The following is a 19,019-nucleotide window of genomic DNA, read 5'->3' as shown; positions in this document are numbered from 1 at the left end:
TCAATGTGCAAATTAATTTGAAACTGAAATAAAAAGAAAGCTTGAGCCGCCCAATATAAATGAAGGCTGTGCAACATGTGAAAATGTTTCATATTTATTTTTTGTTATATGTGAAATGATGAAATATCATTTTATCTACTATGTTGAATTTTCGGGTGTATACTATAAATACATTTTGGTGTTCTAATATTTTTCGTTGGTAATGATCTGCTGTATATAGAATATTTTCAAAATCACGTGGGGTAAAAGATATGGAAAAAAAAACAAAATAAATGACTGTTAGCCATAGGGTTTACAAAAAATTTATATCACCCAAAAATGGGATTGTTTTGTCTTGTTCGGAGGAGGGACAGTGACTAATTGGTCGAAGGATGCTGAGGTTGGAACTGCCAGGCAGAAGGCCTAGAGGAAGACCAAAGAGTTATGGATGGAGTGAAAATAGGACATGAAGTTAGTTTGTGTCAGAGAGGAGGATACAGTGGTTGGATAGAGGAGGTTGATTTGCTGTGGAGACTCCTGAAGGGAGCAGCCGAAAAGAAAAGAACAAGATTTTGCTCATTTTAAGGGAAATGTTTTGCTGAGGTTATTGTAGATTCTGATTTCCTTGAGAATATATTTCCAAGGGCTTTTGAGAGGACAGTCAAGACCATTTTTTTCGGAAGAAATGTTTTCTCTTTTAGAATAGTACTCAAATGTATCTACTTATTCACTATAAAATATTTAAAGACACAAAAGATTCCTACCCTAAAATTCTTGTGTTTGTTTAATTACTTTTCATTTATTTGTTTAACTTTTGATCACTATTTATTCAGCATTGCAACGCGAAAATACTTTCATTGCACAATCACTGGGCGTCTGTGACTTTGTTGAAGAACTGGGTTTTGAGGATCCAGTTTATAGCCAATCATAGGGAAAATCTGCCTCGAACAACAGTAGCCAATTTGGAATACATATTTTCCTGTCCTACATATTAGAAGAATATAATATTTTGTGATTAATTTGAGCAAAATCAGTGTAATACTCATTGCTTACAATCAGGTTGCTGCCTTGTTCATTTATATCCATAAATGTACCTAAAATGGCATGTTTCTCATCTACAACATATTATTGAACCGCCATTTATATGCTTTTGAAAGACATAAACACAAAGGCTACTTTAAGATGTGTTATGGTCATTTCAGCTTCCTCGTTATTTCTTTTTCCTCATGGGACGACTGTTTTGGGGTAGCAGATCGTACAGAAGCAAGGCGGGGAGGAACAGTTGTTGGCATGTTAATGAGTCCTGCCATGCTGCCTGTTAAGTGCACACCAAAGGTAAACAGGGGAAAGATATCAAAGACGGGAGAGATTCCTGAACCCAGCGACAAAGCTCCCATGTTGCGTCGAGGGAAAACAAGTTGACAAAGCTTTGAGAGGTGGAGAAGCAACGGTCTCTGCCCTCAAACTAGAAACCTGTCTCTAGACCTGACAGGTCTGGCACTCTGCTACTGTTCTTACCACATATTAATATTCATCAGACACTTCTGTGGGGAGTGCTGAGTATTTCTCTGAAGAGATGACACATTTGAATATCATTTACCTTCCGTCCTCTTTTATTTACTCTTTTAATCCACAGTTCTTCACTGTCAGGAAGCTGTCAGCACGAATAGAACTGAGAAGAAATTGATCTTTTGGATGCAAGCGCTACATATTGTTGACCCTAAGATCCAGTTGCAACAGGGGAAACTTATTTGAAGTAACTGTCTGATATTTTTGCCATGAATTATAAACCGCAGCGTAATCCTAAACTGAATCAAAATTGACACAGTAGTTTTCAAGCATCAAGTGCTGCTGGGACCAAAGACCAACACAAGTAGGTGGCAGGAAAGGCTGGGGTTATTCTATTCACAAACCAGCTCTGGTCAATTTGTTCTTTTGTGTGATTCAACTGGCACAGAAGTTTTTCATACATGCGTACATACATACGTTATTGAAGTGGTTTATGTTGGATATTTGGGCCGCAACATCCATCCATCCATTTTCTACCTTGTACCTGGGGTCAGGTCACAGGGGCAGCAGCCTAAGCAGAGAAGCCCAGGTCCCCGGTCACCTCATCCAGCTCTCCCAGAGGAATCCCAAGGCGTTCCCATGTCAGTCGAGAGACATAGTCCCTCCACTTGTGAAAAATCCCGCTTTGGCGTCCAGGAAGCATCATGTCCAGACCCCCAAGCCATCTCATCTGACTGCTCTCAAAGCTGAGGAGCAACAGCTCTACTCTGATGCCCTCCCAGGTGACCGAGCTCCCTATCTCTATGGGAGAGCCATAACACACTGCAGAGGAAACTTAATTTCTCATTCCAGCCCCTTGTACTCATGAGCTTGTGAATGTCGGACTGGTAGACTGGTCAATAAATCAAGAGCGCTGCTTTTGTCTGTCCAGCTTTTGATACAGATGGCATACTTAAAACACGGTTTTATTGCTCTTTTCTTATATAATAAAGATTTTCTACTAGTTTTTTTGAATCTATTAACAGACAGTTAGTCTCCTAATTAGTCCAAATATATCTAACATTTTCTATATCTGGCAGTGGAGTGTCAAATATCCTCTTTGCATACTTTGGCTCTTTCTGTGTTCAGCTTTATGCAGTGTTGTGGTGGATTACCTCTTTGGTCCAAATGTTGTTCCATCCACACTGGGGGGAATGTTAATGCATCCCTACAAACATTTTCAAGCCCTAGCTGGCTGAAATACAATGCAGTCCTGTCTCATCGATACCATGGAAAGCACACACACACGTGAATGCTGTCACACACACACACACACACACACACACACACACACACACACAGTGACAGGTCCTGTGATCTCAGAACCTGTGAATTGTCTGCATAGTACACATGCATGCCTATGTCTTTCATGTCCCCCTCTGGCCTCAGGGGTGCTTCCTGTATCTGTGTGTGTGTGTCCGTGCATGTGTGGGTGTGTGTGAGTGATATTGGGAGCGCTCATTCCTGGGCCTCAGTGTGTGCTTCATTATCACCACACAGAGCTTCAGCCTGCCCAACAACATATCAGAGAGAATGCAGATAGTAGGAGGACAGGATGTGAAAGATAAAAGAATTGACAATGAGTAAGATGGAGACAAACGGCGAGGAGAGATATAGACAGGTTGTGAGTGGGTGAAAGTAATGGGGGAGTGTTGGTAGGCCCTGAAAGAGAAAGGAATGCGATAGGTTTTGATGAAACGGGAGTGATAGAAACAGATGGAAAGAAAGTCAGAGTTGCTTGTTTGAAGATATTCTCACCAAACACTTTGAACTAATGTCACTAATGAAGCATCGACTTCTTCTTCTTCTTCTTCTTCTTCTTCTTTCGGCTTTTCCCTTCAGGGGTCGCCACAGCGAGTCAACTTTCTCCATCTAACCCTATTCTCTGTGTCCTCCTCTCTCACACCAACTACCTTCATATCCTCCTTCACTACGTCCATAAATCTTCTCCTTGGTCTTCCTTGAGACCTCTTGCCTTGCACCTCCAATTCCAGCATCCGTCTACCAATATATTCTCTATCCCTCCTCTGTACATGACCGAACCATCTCAGTCTGGCTTCTCTGACCTTCTCTCCAAAACATCGAACATGTGCTGTTCCTCTGATAGACTCATTCCTGATCCTATCCATCCTGGTCACTCCCAAAGAGAACCTCAACATCTTCATCTCTGCAACCTCTAGTTCTGCCTCCTGTCTTTTCGTCATTGTAACAGTTTCTTGGCCATATAGCATCGCTGGTCTCACTACTGTCTTGTACACCTTTCCTTTTATTCTGCCCAATAATCTTCTATCACATAGTACCTCTGACACTTTTCTCCACCCATTCCAACCTGCTTGGACCCGTCTCTTCACCTCTTTTCCACACTCTCCGTTGCTCTGGACTGTTGACCCCAAGTACCTGAAATCCTCCAGCTTCTTGATCTCCACTTCCTATAGCCTCACCGTTCCACCCAAGCTCCTCTCATTCACACACACATATTCTGTCTTGCTGCTAATAACTTTCATTCATCTCCTTTCCAGAGCATACCTCCGCCTCTCTAGATTCTCCTCTACCTGTTGTCTGCTCTCGCTACAGATCACGATGTCATCCGCAAACATCATGGTCCATGGGGATTCCTGTCTAACCTCATCTGTCAGCCTGTCCATCACCATTGCAAACAAGAAGGGGCTCAGAGCTGATCCCTGATGGAGTCCCACCTCCACCTTGAACTTCTCTGTTACCCCTACAGCACACCGTACCAGTGTCTCACAGCTAGCATACATGTCCTGCACCAGTCTAACATACTTCTCTGCCACTCCAGATTTCCTCATACAATACCAGCGCTCCTCTCTTGGCACGAGGTCTACAAAAACACAATGCAACTCCCTCTGGCCTTCTCTATACTTTTCTATTAGCATTCTCAGTGCAAATACTGCATCTGTAGTACTCTTCCTAGGCATGAAGCCATACTGCTGTTCACAAATGCTGACTTCTGCTCTCAGTCTAGTTTCCAATACTCTTTCTCATAACTTCATTGTATGGTGCATTGTATCGCTTGTTTGGTTTTGGCAAAAGTTTTACACCGGATGCCCTTCCTGACACAACCCTCTGCATTTATCCGGGCTTGGGACCGGCACAGGGAGACACTGCTCCGTGCCCCCCAAGGCAGGCTTGGAGAGACAAGGGCCAGAGCTGCCCTGAGGCTGCATCACTAATGAAGCATCGATGCTTCTGTAAAAAGTAACTGGAAAATTAGCAGCTTTGAGGTAACAAAACACATGTGTGAGGGAAGCAAGTAACTGTCTTTTATTGAGTGTTGCCTCAAATTAACAACGGTCCCATGCTTATTCTTCAAGAGCAGATGTTTTTTTTCCAACAAGTAACTGCTGGGAGTTGCACATTACAGTAGTGATGGAAAAAGCCTTCATGATCATTTGAAAAGATCTGTTTGACAACGCTTGATTCGCCAGGCAGGAAAGATAACAACAGTTTTGTGAGGAATTTATGTACATGCCTAATATTGTAGTTTCAGCGAGGAAACAGTTTCATGATATTTGAGGACATCTTTTGATATTCACCCTCTTTAGTAATTTGCGTTCCTCTGAGCCCATATAAGAAAGGAGATTGAAAAAATAATACATGAATATTATCCACAAATTTCTGAAGAAATGCCCAAGTGTGTTTGTATTTTGTGTATTTAACAGTTTTGAATTCCACTTTGAGGCCCTCCCATTTAAGCTGTCAACTCTTGACTGCTGCTCGAGAAAACCAGAAAACAACTTGGATTCTAAATCTCTCCAAATGTGTTATTTTCCTAGTAATCTCCAATCTCTCTCAGAAAAATGTCCTTGATGCAATATCTGAACAGGAGGGACTGATGGGAAACCATGGAAACAAGCCAGACGAAAAGTTTCCTTACCGAATGACACTGTAGAGATGACTCTACTGCCTCAACCTTTGTTCAGTTTTTCTCTCCCGCTGCAACATCACTGAGTAGCTAACATGCTTTTAAACAGATTTCTTTTCATCGCTTTTCACTTTTAAAGTTTTTTTATGATTAAAATGTCATGACTCCTTTCAAATAGCATTGTAGCAAGATTTCTTGAACATGCATTGTGCCAATCACCAGCTAAAACAGTTGGTCAGAATCCAAAAGAAAGCTCTCATAAGTGGGGCACAGAATTCTGTGGTGGGGAAAAAAGGCTTACATTTATTTTGTAATCTGCAAAAATATGTCCCTGATTTTTGTTTTTTTGAAAGACATACTGTATATTTGAAGCACGCAGCCCCAATCTAAGAAGAAAACAGGAAAAGCAGTTGCAACCGTGGAGATACACTAGAATGACTCTGAATTGATTAAATATGAGATTTTTTTTATACTGAAAGAGAATTGTAAATCAAGTTAGTTATTATGATCCTCTGGACCCTTGCTTCATAACCCCATGTGTAAGAGTGTGGACGCCGCAGTGATGACCCAGCTATCACAATCATCCGTGTTACAGCAACAGTGTCGCTGTCAGCAGAGCCGCTGTTCTAGTTTGAAAAGCAAGTCAAGTCAAACTTAAGCTGCCGAAACTAGGTTACATTTTTGATGCGTAAAATTTGTGGGAGAATTGACACTTTAAAGAGCCTCCATCTGCTTTGTATCTAACGTATAAAAACTACAGCATTTTATTTGCAGTATTTAGTGGTTAAACACTTATATAGTATGGTATGATATACAGAAGCTTTTTGCATCTTAATGTGTTTATTTCAGTTAATTACCTTATTATTGGCATTTTTATCCTCAAGAAATAAACAATTATTTTGTGAGCTGTAGGGGTCAATGTTGTGTATTTTTTTAATATATGCAACTTATGCAGTTGCATTTCAGCTGAAGAAAGTGTTCCCCTGTGAATAAAAAAAGATTTTGCTTTTCAAGGCATTTGAACATGAAGGCTTAAAAAGCAGTTATGATGGAAGTCATAAAATATATAAATACTGCAGCATGCTCTTCAGCCCACCACCAATACTCTGGTTTTCTGTAGGAAGTTTGTGGGAGAAAGAGAGAAATGTGTCACATTTAAATGTACTAATGTTTAATTACACATTTTTTTTAGAAAAACCTGTTACACATAAGTGAATATGTTTGCTCTCTCCTACAGCTGGAGAAGAAAGAGGTGACGCCACCCTTCAAACCTCAAATCTCTGACGACTATGGCCTGGAAAACTTTGACACACAGTTTACTAATGAACCAGTGCAGCTAACACCAGATGATGAGTAAGTGCTGCTTCCTGAATTCCCATCACTGCTGTCATGAAAGTAAACGTGGCGGAATAATTTAAAGCTTTTTCACGTGTAGAGCAGTAAAATGGAAACTGGATGTAATAATCTGAAAATCAGTTGGCAGCATCTTCAAATCGGCAGTTTTCCAGTAATACCTTGATTCATACCTCGATATTTTTTTTAAAAATCAGGTGCATATACAAACAACACTGAAGATAAAGTCATCTAAAATGAAAAAAATATATTACTGGAACAAATTTGTAAAAATATGAGTTAAGTTCTGATGATAGAATACAAGTAGGTGTAAATTTAGAGTAATGAAGAGTGTTTTTTCTACTTAGTTCTAACCAGTGACGTGCGGTGAGGTTCATGGCTGGTGAGGCAGATTTACAAACATATGAACCCTACAAAGTAGCTTATTTACCATTTTATTGGCAGCAGTTGACGTGTTTTGTTTAAAACCTCATATCAGCATTCTTTACATATACAAACTGTAGCATAGAAAAAAGCACATTATAAAAAGACATTATTATCTCTTACCTTAACTTATAAATGAAGTCTGTGCGCCACTCAGCAGCGGTGAGCGGTTTTCCTTTACGTTAGCATTGTGGATGCTGATGTTGAGTCTTTGCTGTTCATTCAAAGCCAGATCTATCCTGGACAACCCGAATGTTTTTAGCGCGATTTGACTTTGAATGTGAGTGGCCGACCGCTCATGTTTGATTGTCAGAAGTTGAGAAAAGAATGCAGGAAAAGCAGAAAAGGCGCTTTCTTACTGGACATCCACACAGCCAGCCTTCTCGAGTGTACCACTCCGTTTGAAAAGACAGAGTCTTCAGTCTCCTAGTCTGGAGCAAACCTGTTAGCGCTGGCGTCGGTCTTCCCTAACTTATTAACTCCTGCTTCGACTGAAAGCCCAGTTTAGAAAATTCTTTCAGTTTAGCTATGTTATCCTCCATTTTGGAAATAAAGCCAAGCAAGGGGAAAAAAGTAACTGGATGGCTGCACTTCACTTGCTAACTGTTTACAGTAGCTTGCTATTACAAATTCTATTATTCTTTAGCCGAGTAGTAAAAAGGATCCCTGGGATCACCAGTGCCCCCTACCATGAGGCCCCGTCACTGCGGGCCTCACTTAGTGTGTCTTCGCTGCCGCTTTACTCTCGCTCAGCACGAGAAACACGTTACAATTGTTGAAAAAAAATATTATACACATCAGCTAAAGTATGGAAATTTAGTTAATATATTATTGCTTGAAGTGTTTGAAAATTTTAATAGTGACATGCACAGAGACAGCAATACGGTCTCAGCCGCATAGCATGGCAGCGCAGTTATTGCGCAAACCATAGCGGGCTCATCTGGCTGCCACGTCACTGCATGGCTCTTCTTCATATTTAAACACCAAATGTGATTTTTTTTCAGCGATTTTGAAAAAAAAACAACTAAAAATTATGAATTTAGGTTGAAGGTAACTTTATAGTACAAATCACTGAATAAATAGAACCATTCAAATTATTTTTTCATTTTACTTTTTTTTCATTCCATGATGCCAGGTGAGGCCCAGCCTCACCTGGCTCTACTGACTGCTCGTCACTGGTTCTAACGTATAATTTTATACCGACAAAACAAGAAAGTTGCAAGCTCTTATGTTACAGGCATTTGGTAGACGCTTTTACCTAGTGACTTACAGTGGAGATGCCAGGGATTGAACCCAAGACCTCATAAATCCACATACCACTGTGCTACAGCTCTTGATGAAAATTGTGGTACAAATCAACATGTGACAAATTTGGGTAAAGAAAGGGTATATTTTTTTGCATCAACCCTTACTTTACACCCCTTACTCTTTCTTCCTGTCATGGTCGTCAATGTGTCAGTGCAACTACTAGAATTAGCATTGTTCCTATGTTTCCATCTGGGCAACCAGAAACCCAGACCTCAGTTTAGATACATGAAATGATAAACAGATGTGCAACCCGGCAAGATCTGGGTGGACCTGTAAGATTGTCTGCTTGATGGGGGTGGTCTTGACCAAACCGTAAGCAGTTTTGGACATCAGGTCACTCTGCTATTGGGAGAGATGCAACCTGCACAACTCGGTCTCCTTGTTACGTGTGGGCAATTCGAGCTAAATCTCTTAAAGAAGCTACAGGCCTGACTTGTTTGTGACAGGATTATCAGAGAGAGGACTTTTTCAGGTCAGGTGGTTGTGGCAGTTGGGTGATGAGGGAAGGCAGGAGGGGCTTTGGAAGGCGCGTTTTCTGCGAGTTCAGTAGTGGAGATATCAACCTGGCATCAAACGCAGAGGCTCATCAAAGGAAGACGCTTGCCTCCCTCCCCACATCTTGTACTTTATCTTTCCATCCCTTTCTCTTCCCTCTGTTACCAAGGAGAGGGGCTGACATCGCCCACTCCTGCTACGAGGGGAGATGCAAAAGGCACTCCAGTCTCCCCTCTCTCGCGCCTTCATGATGGGCTTGGCATGAGAAGAAAGAGAAGAGCAAGCTATTGCTGGGAGAGAGAAGGGTAAACCCTCTATGTTAGAGATTTACATTGCAACATTGAAAGCTAAAATTGCTGGGGGCTCTTGCCAGGCTGATGAGGGGGTGGAAGTTGGCTGGGGGGGTTCAGTTGGCTATGGCAACTCCCCCTCACAGACATAGGAACTTCCAAGGAGCCACATTTCATCTGTAGTGTTTAATGGTTGTTGCTTTAGTTCCATCTCCAGCCAACAACACAACACTTAAACCTGTTGCGATCATTTTGTTCACAAAGGAACTTTTATCTGAACATTGGTTTGATTCCCGGCTCCTCCGAGCATGTCGAAGTGTTGTTGAGCAAAACACTGAACCCCGAACTGCTCCCCTGGCGCTGGTGGATGGCAGCCTACTACTCGTGGTTCATCTATGATGTGTTAATGGCAGAGAATGAATTTCCCCACCGAGATTAATCAAGGATAAATTATTATCATTATTATTATTGTTATCTGAGTAGTGTGTGACCCTTTGCATGACATTCATTAAGGGTCCTCAATCCTTTCAGGTCCAGGCCCTCCAAAGACATGGCAAAAAGTAGTGACAATGACCAAAGTTAAGGCCTTTTACATTCATTTCTGTTTTTTAATGTCTATTGTGAGTTTTAGGCCATCTCTGGCAAAATTGAAAATGGATTGTTACAGATATTTGGGTGATTTTATCCAATTGACAATTTTTTAGATTGTGGCTTTTTTAGAGTGCTGTACATTTTTCAGTAACAAAGTAGTTAATAAAACTTACCGAAAGAAAAAATTGTGTAAAAAATCAAAACAAGATGTTTTTTAGGCAGATAGTTTTTTTGGAACTGTTGAGGAAAATGTCCCAGTGTTTATATTTTGTAAAGGTTATATGTAAAATCTATGTTTAAGTTTTAGTTGTTTGGAAAACTGTACCCTTAAATTTCCATCCAAGGAAACAGAAAGCTACATTTAATTACCAGAGAGGGTTGTTTCACTTTAATATCAAATCTTGGTATGTTTGTCCTTTGCCTTCTCAAAAATTGTGGAGGCGTATTTTTTTTTTTATTTTTTTTTTTTTCTGAATCTCATCCCTTTAGCTGAAATAGTGTGTGAAGATGTCGCTCTGAAAGGGAAAACCTGCTGACCCAATGACTGACACCACAGCAGTGGTCCAGCACCTGCCACTCCCTAAAAAACTGAAACTGTCAAGTGCTAGAAATTATAACTTGAGTCAAGGAATGGCAACAGAAGCACAGTTGTTTTATGAAAGTAACTAAAAGCAACACATAGGACAAGATATCAGCCCTGCTTAGTTTAATAATTGTTGCATAATAAATTATTTATTAACCTTTAACGAAAAAGTTTCGCTTTAGTAACAACAAAATAGAGTTATCATGCATTATATGAAACATTAACATGAGGTACAAACCCCAATTCCAATGAAGTTGGGACGTTGTGTACAACACAAATAAAAACAAAATACAATGATTTGCCAATCATTTTCAAACAATATTCAGTTGAATCCTCTACATATACAATATATTTATTTAATAATTCAATCTTCCTCTTCTCCTTTCAGCTTTACCCTTAACATATTTCGCTGCCACTCCAGATTTCCTCATACAATACCAGAGCTCCTCTCTTGGCACCCTGTCATATGCTTTTTCTAGGTCTACAAAAACACAATGCAGCTCGATCTGGCCTTCTCTGTACTTATCTACTAGCATTCTCAAAGCAAATACTGCATCTGTAGTACTCTTTCCAGGCATGATGCCATACTGCTTTTCACAAATGCTGACTTCTGCTCTGTCTAGTCTCCACTACTCTTTCCCATAACGTCATTGAATGGCTTATCAACTGTATCCTTCTATAGTTGCCGGAATTCTTTATATCCCCCTTATTCTTAAAAATAGGCACCATCACGCTTTGTCTCCATCCTTGAGGCATCTTCTCACTCTCTAAGATGCTGTTGAATAATCGAGTCAGAAACTCTACCACTGCCTCTCCTAGACACTTCCATAGCTCCACAGGTATATCATCAGGACCAACTGCCTTTCCACTCTTCATCCTCTTCAATGTTTTCTTCACCTCCCTTTTACTAGTCTTTGCTACCTTGTGGTCTACAATAGTCACCTCATTGCGTCTCTCTTTCATTTTCTACATTCATCAGCTCTGCAAAGTACCCTTTCCATCTTCCCATCACTCTTCTAGCATCTGTCTATGCATTTCCCACTCTATCCTTAATCATCTGGACCTGTTGTACATCCTTTCCATATTTATCTCTAATTTTTGCCAACGTGTATAGATCATTCTCTCCCTCCTTACTTTCCAACCGAGCATACAGGCCATTGTGCGCCCTTTGTTTTGCCTTTGCTACCTCTATCTTTACCTTAAGTTGTATCTCCCTTAGTCCTGTCTGTTCTTTTCAGTCCTCTCAGTGTCCCACTTCTTCTTTGCTAACCTCTTTCTCTGTATATACTCCTGCACTTCTTCACTCTACCACCAAGTCTCTTTATCTACTTTCCCTCCAGGTGACACACCAAGCACTCCCCCACCTGTCTCCCTGATAACACTAGGTCCAATCATCTGGAAGCTCTCCCCGACCACCAAGCGCCTCTCTCAACTCCTCCCTGAAAACCATACAACACTCCTCCCTTTTCAGCTTCCACCACTTTCACTTTGTCCTCTGCTCTGCCTTTGTTTTCTTGATCTTACTTGTCACCAGTCATTCTACAAACTACCATCCTATTCTGTCTGGCTACACTCTCACCTACAACTACTTTCCAGTCACTGATCTCTTTCAGGTTACCTCATCTATACAAAATGTAGTCTAACTGTGTGCTCCGATCTTGGCTCTTAAAGGTTACCCTATTTTCCTGTTTTTTTCTGGAAGAATGTGTTCATTACAGCCATTTCCATCCTTTTTGCAAAATCTACCACCATCTGTCCCTCTGCATTCCTATCCTGTGTACCAAATCTGCCCATCGCTGTTTCATCCCCTCTTTTGCCTTCACCTACATGTTCATTGAAGTCTGCACCAATTATCACTCTCTCATCCCTGTGGATATTCTGCATCACTTCATCTAACTCATTCCAGAGCTTCTCCTTCTCTTCAAATTCAAATCCCACCTGTGGGGCATAGCCACTAACAACATTGAGCATCACACCTTCAGTTTCCAGTTTCAGACTCATAAGTCTATCTGACATTATTTTCACCTCCAGAGTGTTCTTCTTTTGCGTCTCCTTTTCTTCAGGGATATCATCAAGAGATTGGAACGTTCATCAAGAGATCGGAACGTTCCTAACAAACTCCTCCTTCAAGACAACTCCTACTCCATTTCTCTTCCTGTCTTCCTGATAGTACAACTAAAGCCTGCTCTCACTGACATGGTATTTCCACTGACATGGATCCAAACCGGCTGGGTGTCATTTTAGTGGATGTAAAAATTAGCTGGTGAATTAGAGAGCCAATGAATGTCATTACTGAGTAATGCTGACCTGTATGTTGTTGTCCGTTCACTCTGTGGAAGTGATGCTTTATCTCACACCTTCAAGAAGATTCTGCCATCAGACTCAGGACACTAACATCCAGGGGTGAGGTGATCTCATGGAGAACTCCTAATTCATGCTTCTCAAAACCCTTTTTACGCCTCTACTTCCACCTAATGTTAGAAAACCATGATTCTATACATAGCTGGAGGTCATTCTACCCACAAAAACATCCTGGATGTCAACAATCAGCAAAATGCGCTCTTATTTGTTTTTCGTCTATAAGACAAATGCTGAGGATCCCATCTGTTTCACTGGTTGTCTGCAATTTAATAATAAATGTGTGTTGTGGTTGCTGCTAGGTGTAAGGGTTGCTCAGAAAATAGTCAAATAGGCAATTCCACATTTTGACCAGTTTGTCTTTATATGCAAGCAGTTGTTCACCTGCTTGTGCTGTATAGGATCCTCCTACTAGAACTCTTGAAGCTTCTCACTGTTAAATGGTATGCATTGCTCATACCGGGTGTATTACAAAGCAGAAAGTCAAGAAAGTGTGCTCAGCATGAAGAGTAATTCTTTTGCGTCTCCCTCTCTTCAGGGATGTCATCAAGAGAATAGACCAGTCCGAGTTTGAGGGATTCGAATACATCAACCCTCTGCTGCTGTCAACAGAGGAGACTGTATGAAGCAGAGCGGCTTAACTTCCTGTTTATGCACCAGCAGGATCAGGACCGGGATGAAATGGCCCTTCTAGACCTGCCAGGATAACAACTACCGAATGACTTATTAGTCCATATACTGAAAATTCAAAGGAAGACACAAAACTGGAAAAATGTTTCCTCCCCCATCAGCCAGTACATCATCCTTCCCCCTTCTTTTGTTCCCTCCATTGCTTCATTCCTTCCTCCCTCAGAATGTCCATCCTCTTGTGAAACATGACCAGCTTTGTGATGTGATGAGATTTTGTGCCTGCCATCATGAACACATCAACCCACCCCACATCCCTGGATCAAAACAACCGTTCTGCTGAAGAACCTAAGATTTTACACGCACTTTTGTTCAGATTATTATTGTTATTTTATATCCTTTAGGTTCTCACATGAAATGAGAATGTACAATGACAAATGAAAATATAAGTTATTATGGTGTAATATAATGTAGGTATTGAATCAAAATTTGATGATGCCTTTTTATTGATGCAAGTGGCCACTTTCATCTTTTTTTTTGTTCTCTGTGATTTACTTTAACATGGGGGGTTGGGATTAGTTGTTATTTAAAAAGTGCCTCAAAGATCAAATGAAATACAATGTCTATGATTGCACTTATGTCTAATTCCACCTTTCATCGTCCACCACAGCATTTACGCTCAGCCATGGTCCACGTGTCCGAAGGAAGTACCAGTTAATGGATTCTGCTACCGACCTGTCTGAAACCTGATTTACTTTTTTCCAAACATTTGTAAAATTAACCATTATGGAAAAAGAGCCTTAGCTATTTAATGTCCCGGTGTGTAAAAGGGGCAATGTTTTTTTTTTTTGATGACTGCGTTAAAAATGTTGTCAGTTGGGTGAAACAAGTACAGATATCTGAGATACAGATACACTGAGAAGTGAGAATATACATAAAACTTCTCGGGATAATGGTTGACAGTGTCAATGGGTTCATATGTATTTGTTGCTGAATCCAGACCTGTCCTTCCCCATGCAGCACCATTAAACAGTCCACTGGGGCTCATCTTCCTCACCCCCTAAAGAGACACACACCCAGTCAGATGTCACTTCTGATCCTGGTAGCTCACAGTTTTCTCACCACGTTGTTTGAATGTGGATGCTTGGATCCAGAATTACACACTAGACAAGCAGAACCTGGTCATAATGTTAGCTGTGGATATAGCCGACAGTAAAAGAGGTTAGACACCCATCTCATTTTTTATTTAAGGGATTCAGCTGAGCATTGCTATAGTTTTGTAAATCGTTTTATTCTCAAGTACTTTCGCACAAAATTTGAGCATTTGGCAGCAGATAAGTGCCAACAGTTTTGTTTTGTGGGGAGGGATGTTCGTTCTTCTGATCTTTTCACAGCAAAAAATAAACCCATCAACCAATCAAATATCGATGATGCCACGTCACGGAAATGGTGTCAGAACAATAACTACAGACCAACTGATTGTTTCTGTCTGTCTTTCTGTATCAATTGAAAAAGAATATAGAAGCTATAAAGACAGTGATCTTAATGATATAGTGCTGAAAAGCTTGGGGTAACTGTCACCAGGGGATGCTGAGTCCATTGTTCTTCCTCATCACACACTGAATAAGTGTCTGACAACTGACATTGCCAGCGGTTTGTACATTATTGATTTGATATTTGTGTTTTTTTGCATTTATGCTTCACATCATGCTATGTCTGTAAGGTGCATAAGAAGCACAACACTCGCACATTCCCGATAGCTGCGTTCACAGCACAAAGACGCAAAAACCTGCAGCTCGACAACTGTAAGAGGTGTGACTAGAATTAGAAGAGTTAACGCTCTGAAAGATCGAACTTAGCACCAGTGATGAGGTAAACCCATACGTACACAGGTAAACAAACAGCCATCAGCCTGTCAATGTCTAACAAGATCTGTCAAACCAAAGAGTGTCCTTTAATGTCAATACGAAACCGCAAACAAAACAAAACATTTACTGACCGCTGGATACTTAGCTCTTTGATTAAGACTGCCAGTCACACACACACAGGTGTGGACCGGAACGGAGGACACACACCCATGACATACCTGTCCATTTTTCATGCCAGGCTGTAATACATTATATGTAAAGGCATTACTGTCAGAGCCGCCATTGTCACCACCTGACCCTCTTGCTTTACAGCTCCAACAAACACCTTGTCCATCATCAACCTCAACAAAATCTTGCAAGGCGCACAGTTAGCACACATTTGCGTGTCATGCAAGTATTTTTATTCATTTGTCAGTCCAGGTTCACACCGGGGAGACCAAGGCTGTTGCAGGAGAGACCAAATATGTGACATTTAACAGATTAGCATGGAACAACAATCCGATCAGGTAAAGACCTAAACACAACTTGATGCCTCCAGAGAAAGTCCCTCAAAAGTCACCAATATATAAATTGGTAAAGGATTCCATCATTCGGTGGTAAAAAATAACAGACGCTCATTTTCTAAATCCATTGAGGAAATGCTTATATTTGGGCATGATTAGATGCAGACAGGAAGACTTCAGCAGAAAAGGCAGCAGTGTTTGTCTGTACCTTCCACAAGCTGGCCTAAGTCCATTTCTTCCTCACCAGTTGCCTCTGCTCGACCATCTGCGGCCAGTTGAAACAACTAAGGCACCTTTTTTTTTGTGCTGCCTTTTGAAAATATGTGTCCTGTTATGCACCGGCTCCTAAGTATGTTTGAATCTCCTTGCAGTGGCAAGCTTCACAGCTGTGGTCCGATGTGACAGAACTTACATCCCAAAAGTCGTTTTTACCATAAAATGTGTTATTATTGTTATTTGCATCCAAAGATGCAGTGGTATGTTTTGAGACTGGTTTATAAACCAATATGATACAGGCTCTGTCATTTTAGCTGTATTTTAAAAGTGACAGTTCACTTTCAGGAGAAAAAAAAAATGGAGGGGCAGACAACTTTTCATAAGCGGTTTCATTTGCAAGTGTAACATTGGCTCAAGAGTGAATACAAAGTAATTCAAAGGACATAGCTAATAGACAACCTGAACCTATATATAAGAGCGCATAGCGATAAATGACAATAGTCTGGATTATTTTACGTCTTTGCTTTTACTGTTTCATGCCATGTGCTATTGCCTGACTTGCAGAAAATCTTTCACCCTTAATCTGCCGTCATACTACCAGATTGTATGAAAGCCAACATTTTGCTTTCATACAAAAACTAACATTCGTAAATCACACACAATTAGAAAGTGCTGCTTTTCATTGAGGAGCCAGACTAAAATGTGTTTGATTACACATTCATATTCCATAAAAGTTGTAATTAACATTTCTATGAAAGCATTGGAATGTCAAATGCAAGAAAATCAATTTGGGGCTGTCAGTGTGCCAGTCATAACATGTTAATTGATTAACAACCTCTATGTCCATTCACAAATGCATCTGTCTCTGTAACATGTCAGACATACGCGGATGGTGCACTGTATTGGAATTGAAAATTAGTCCTGGTTGTAAAGATCATTTACCGGATGCAAGTGTAATAATTTAGACGGGGGGGGGGGCTCTAAATTGATAGCTATTTAAGCTTTACACTGTATTTAGAAATAATATTAAATGTCTGGGAGAATCTGACAGTCACAAAAGTGTCAACATTATTCACTCAAAAGAAAAGAGTAACAGGCCAATGACAAGGTGATTTGACTAAAAATGAACACCTGAAGTACTTGTTAATACTCATTTAAAATTTCTTCACATTATGTTGTACCTGTCAATACCTATTTTGTTTATATAATTTTGTACAGTGACTAGTTTCTTTTTCTCCTAGGAAAATATTTTGTGAGCGTTGAGGATGTATATATGTATTTTGTGTGTAATTGTTTATAAAAGATCTCTTAACACACACAAACCATTAGTCTCACTCATTTCATTGGCAGATACTATTTACATTTAGTATTTGAATAATTAATTATTACTATCCCTCTATAAATTATCTGATGAGCTATGTAAAGATCAATGCTGCTGGTGTGTGAATGAAAATATTGGTTGAAAACATATTTATAACGTGCAAATTCAGACATCAAGCACATATAGACTTGTTGACAGGTAATAAAGAAATAATCTATAACATATTACACAGTGACTGAATTCTTCAGAACTGAAGAAGCCTGTAGTGAAGTGAAGAAATTCAAACCTAGTTGCCATGACAAGAAGATTTCGACAAGAACCAACTAATACTTATTTATTTCTTCAGAAATGCTTTGTAACGGGGGAAAAGTGGAGTTGGTTTTCTCTGATGTTTAAGTCAAAGCAAAGAAACAATGTTTTGTGGATCACTTCCTGTCTCAGTTTGGTTCCCTTTTTTCACATCTGACTCTTACAGCCTTTTGTGACATTGGTATTTCAGATGCATGGCTCATGGTGTGGTTTGCCTGTGAGTATAGCGAGTATTGCTTTCTTTCTCTTTTCATGACTGTTTAATCGATTGCTTGAACTTTACTTAGTCTCCTGAGATATTCTTGGGTTCACCAGAACCTGTGGACCTGACTCAGGTCCATTTGAGCTGTTTTACAACATCTTCATAGAATGGGTCCAACCTGTTAAATTTCAAGTTTATTTTTGATAATACTGTGTCTCATGATCTGATTCTGGCTCCAAGTACTAGACTGGTCCATAAGGTGGTCTGCACTTGCTGAATCTGTGCACATCTGACTCAGATGTGCAGTGACGTGCAGTGACGTGCAGTGAGGTTCACGGCTGGTGAGGCACTGACGTCATCACAGTCAGATTTACAAACATGAACCCTACAGAGTAGCTTATTCACCATTTTATTGGCAGCCGTTAACGTGTTTTGTTAAAAATATCATGTCCGCATTCTTTACATATGCAAACTGAAGCATAGAAAAAAAACACATTTAAAAAAACATTATTATTGCTTACCTTTACTTATAAATGAAGTCCATGCGCTGCTCCTTCTGAAGAAAAGCATTGATAACTTGCTTGTAGAAGTCTTCCTTAGCTTTCTTCAGTTTTAAAAGTCTCTCTGTCTCAATGGAAATCGCTGCCAGTGATCACAGTCGCCCTTGATCAGTCCTGTTTCGACTGTATGTCTTGAGTCTTTTCAGTGCCGAGAATGACCGCTCCACCGATGCTGTTGTAGCTGGAACGGTGACCACCAGCCGGAGCAACTTCGTCGCCTCAGGAACAGTTTGATTGAGATCTTTCTGGGCCAAAAAGTTGAGAAGCTGCCCAGGTGATTTACATTCATCCCTCACCGTTTGTGAGCTATACAGTGCGATGAGATTGGGAAAAAAATAACTGGATGGCTGAACTTGACTTGCTAACTGTTTACTGTAGCTTACGATAGCTAATTATATTATTCTGTATCCGAGTAGTAAGAAGGATCCCTGGGATCACCAGTGGCCCCTACCACGAGGCATCGTTACTGTGTGCCTCACTTAATGTCTTTTCGCAGTCGTTTTAGGATTGCTCAGCACAAGGAACACATAACAGTTGTTGACGAAAAATATTATACACATCAGCTAAACTTTGGAAATTTAGTGCACATATTAAAAGGG

The 19,019-nt window shown here is 40.4% G+C and overlaps 1 protein-coding gene across 5 annotated transcripts in view; it reads left to right on the top strand.

The window, feature by feature from the left end:
- The window catches only part of prkcz (protein kinase C, zeta), a 111,883-nt gene extending 94,533 nt beyond the window's left edge, over positions 1–17,350 (top strand). For 2 of the 5 annotated variants that reach the window (XM_086158878.1, XM_086158876.1), the window contains exons 17-18: positions 6,651–6,766; positions 13,353–17,350. In XM_086158878.1, coding sequence (XP_086015004.1) covers positions 6,651–6,766; positions 13,353–13,440 — 204 coding nt within the window. In that variant the 3' untranslated portion in view covers positions 13,441–17,350. Of the gene's footprint in view, positions 1–6,650; positions 6,767–12,519; positions 13,243–13,352 lie in introns of those variants that run through there. The other 3 variants (XM_086158874.1, XM_086158873.1, XM_086158875.1) reach the window with 2 other exon arrangements.
- Positions 17,351–19,019: the final 1,669 nt, after the last annotated feature.

Source organism: Fistularia commersonii, chromosome 14 (genome assembly GCF_037954325.1).
Source record: "Fistularia commersonii isolate RoL2024-O1a breed Wild chromosome 14, RoL_Fcom_v1.0, whole genome shotgun sequence".
NCBI lineage: Eukaryota > Metazoa > Chordata > Actinopteri > Syngnathiformes > Fistulariidae > Fistularia > Fistularia commersonii.
The sequence above is the reverse complement of the archived record's forward strand: the minus strand, read 5'-3'. Positions and strand labels throughout refer to the sequence as shown.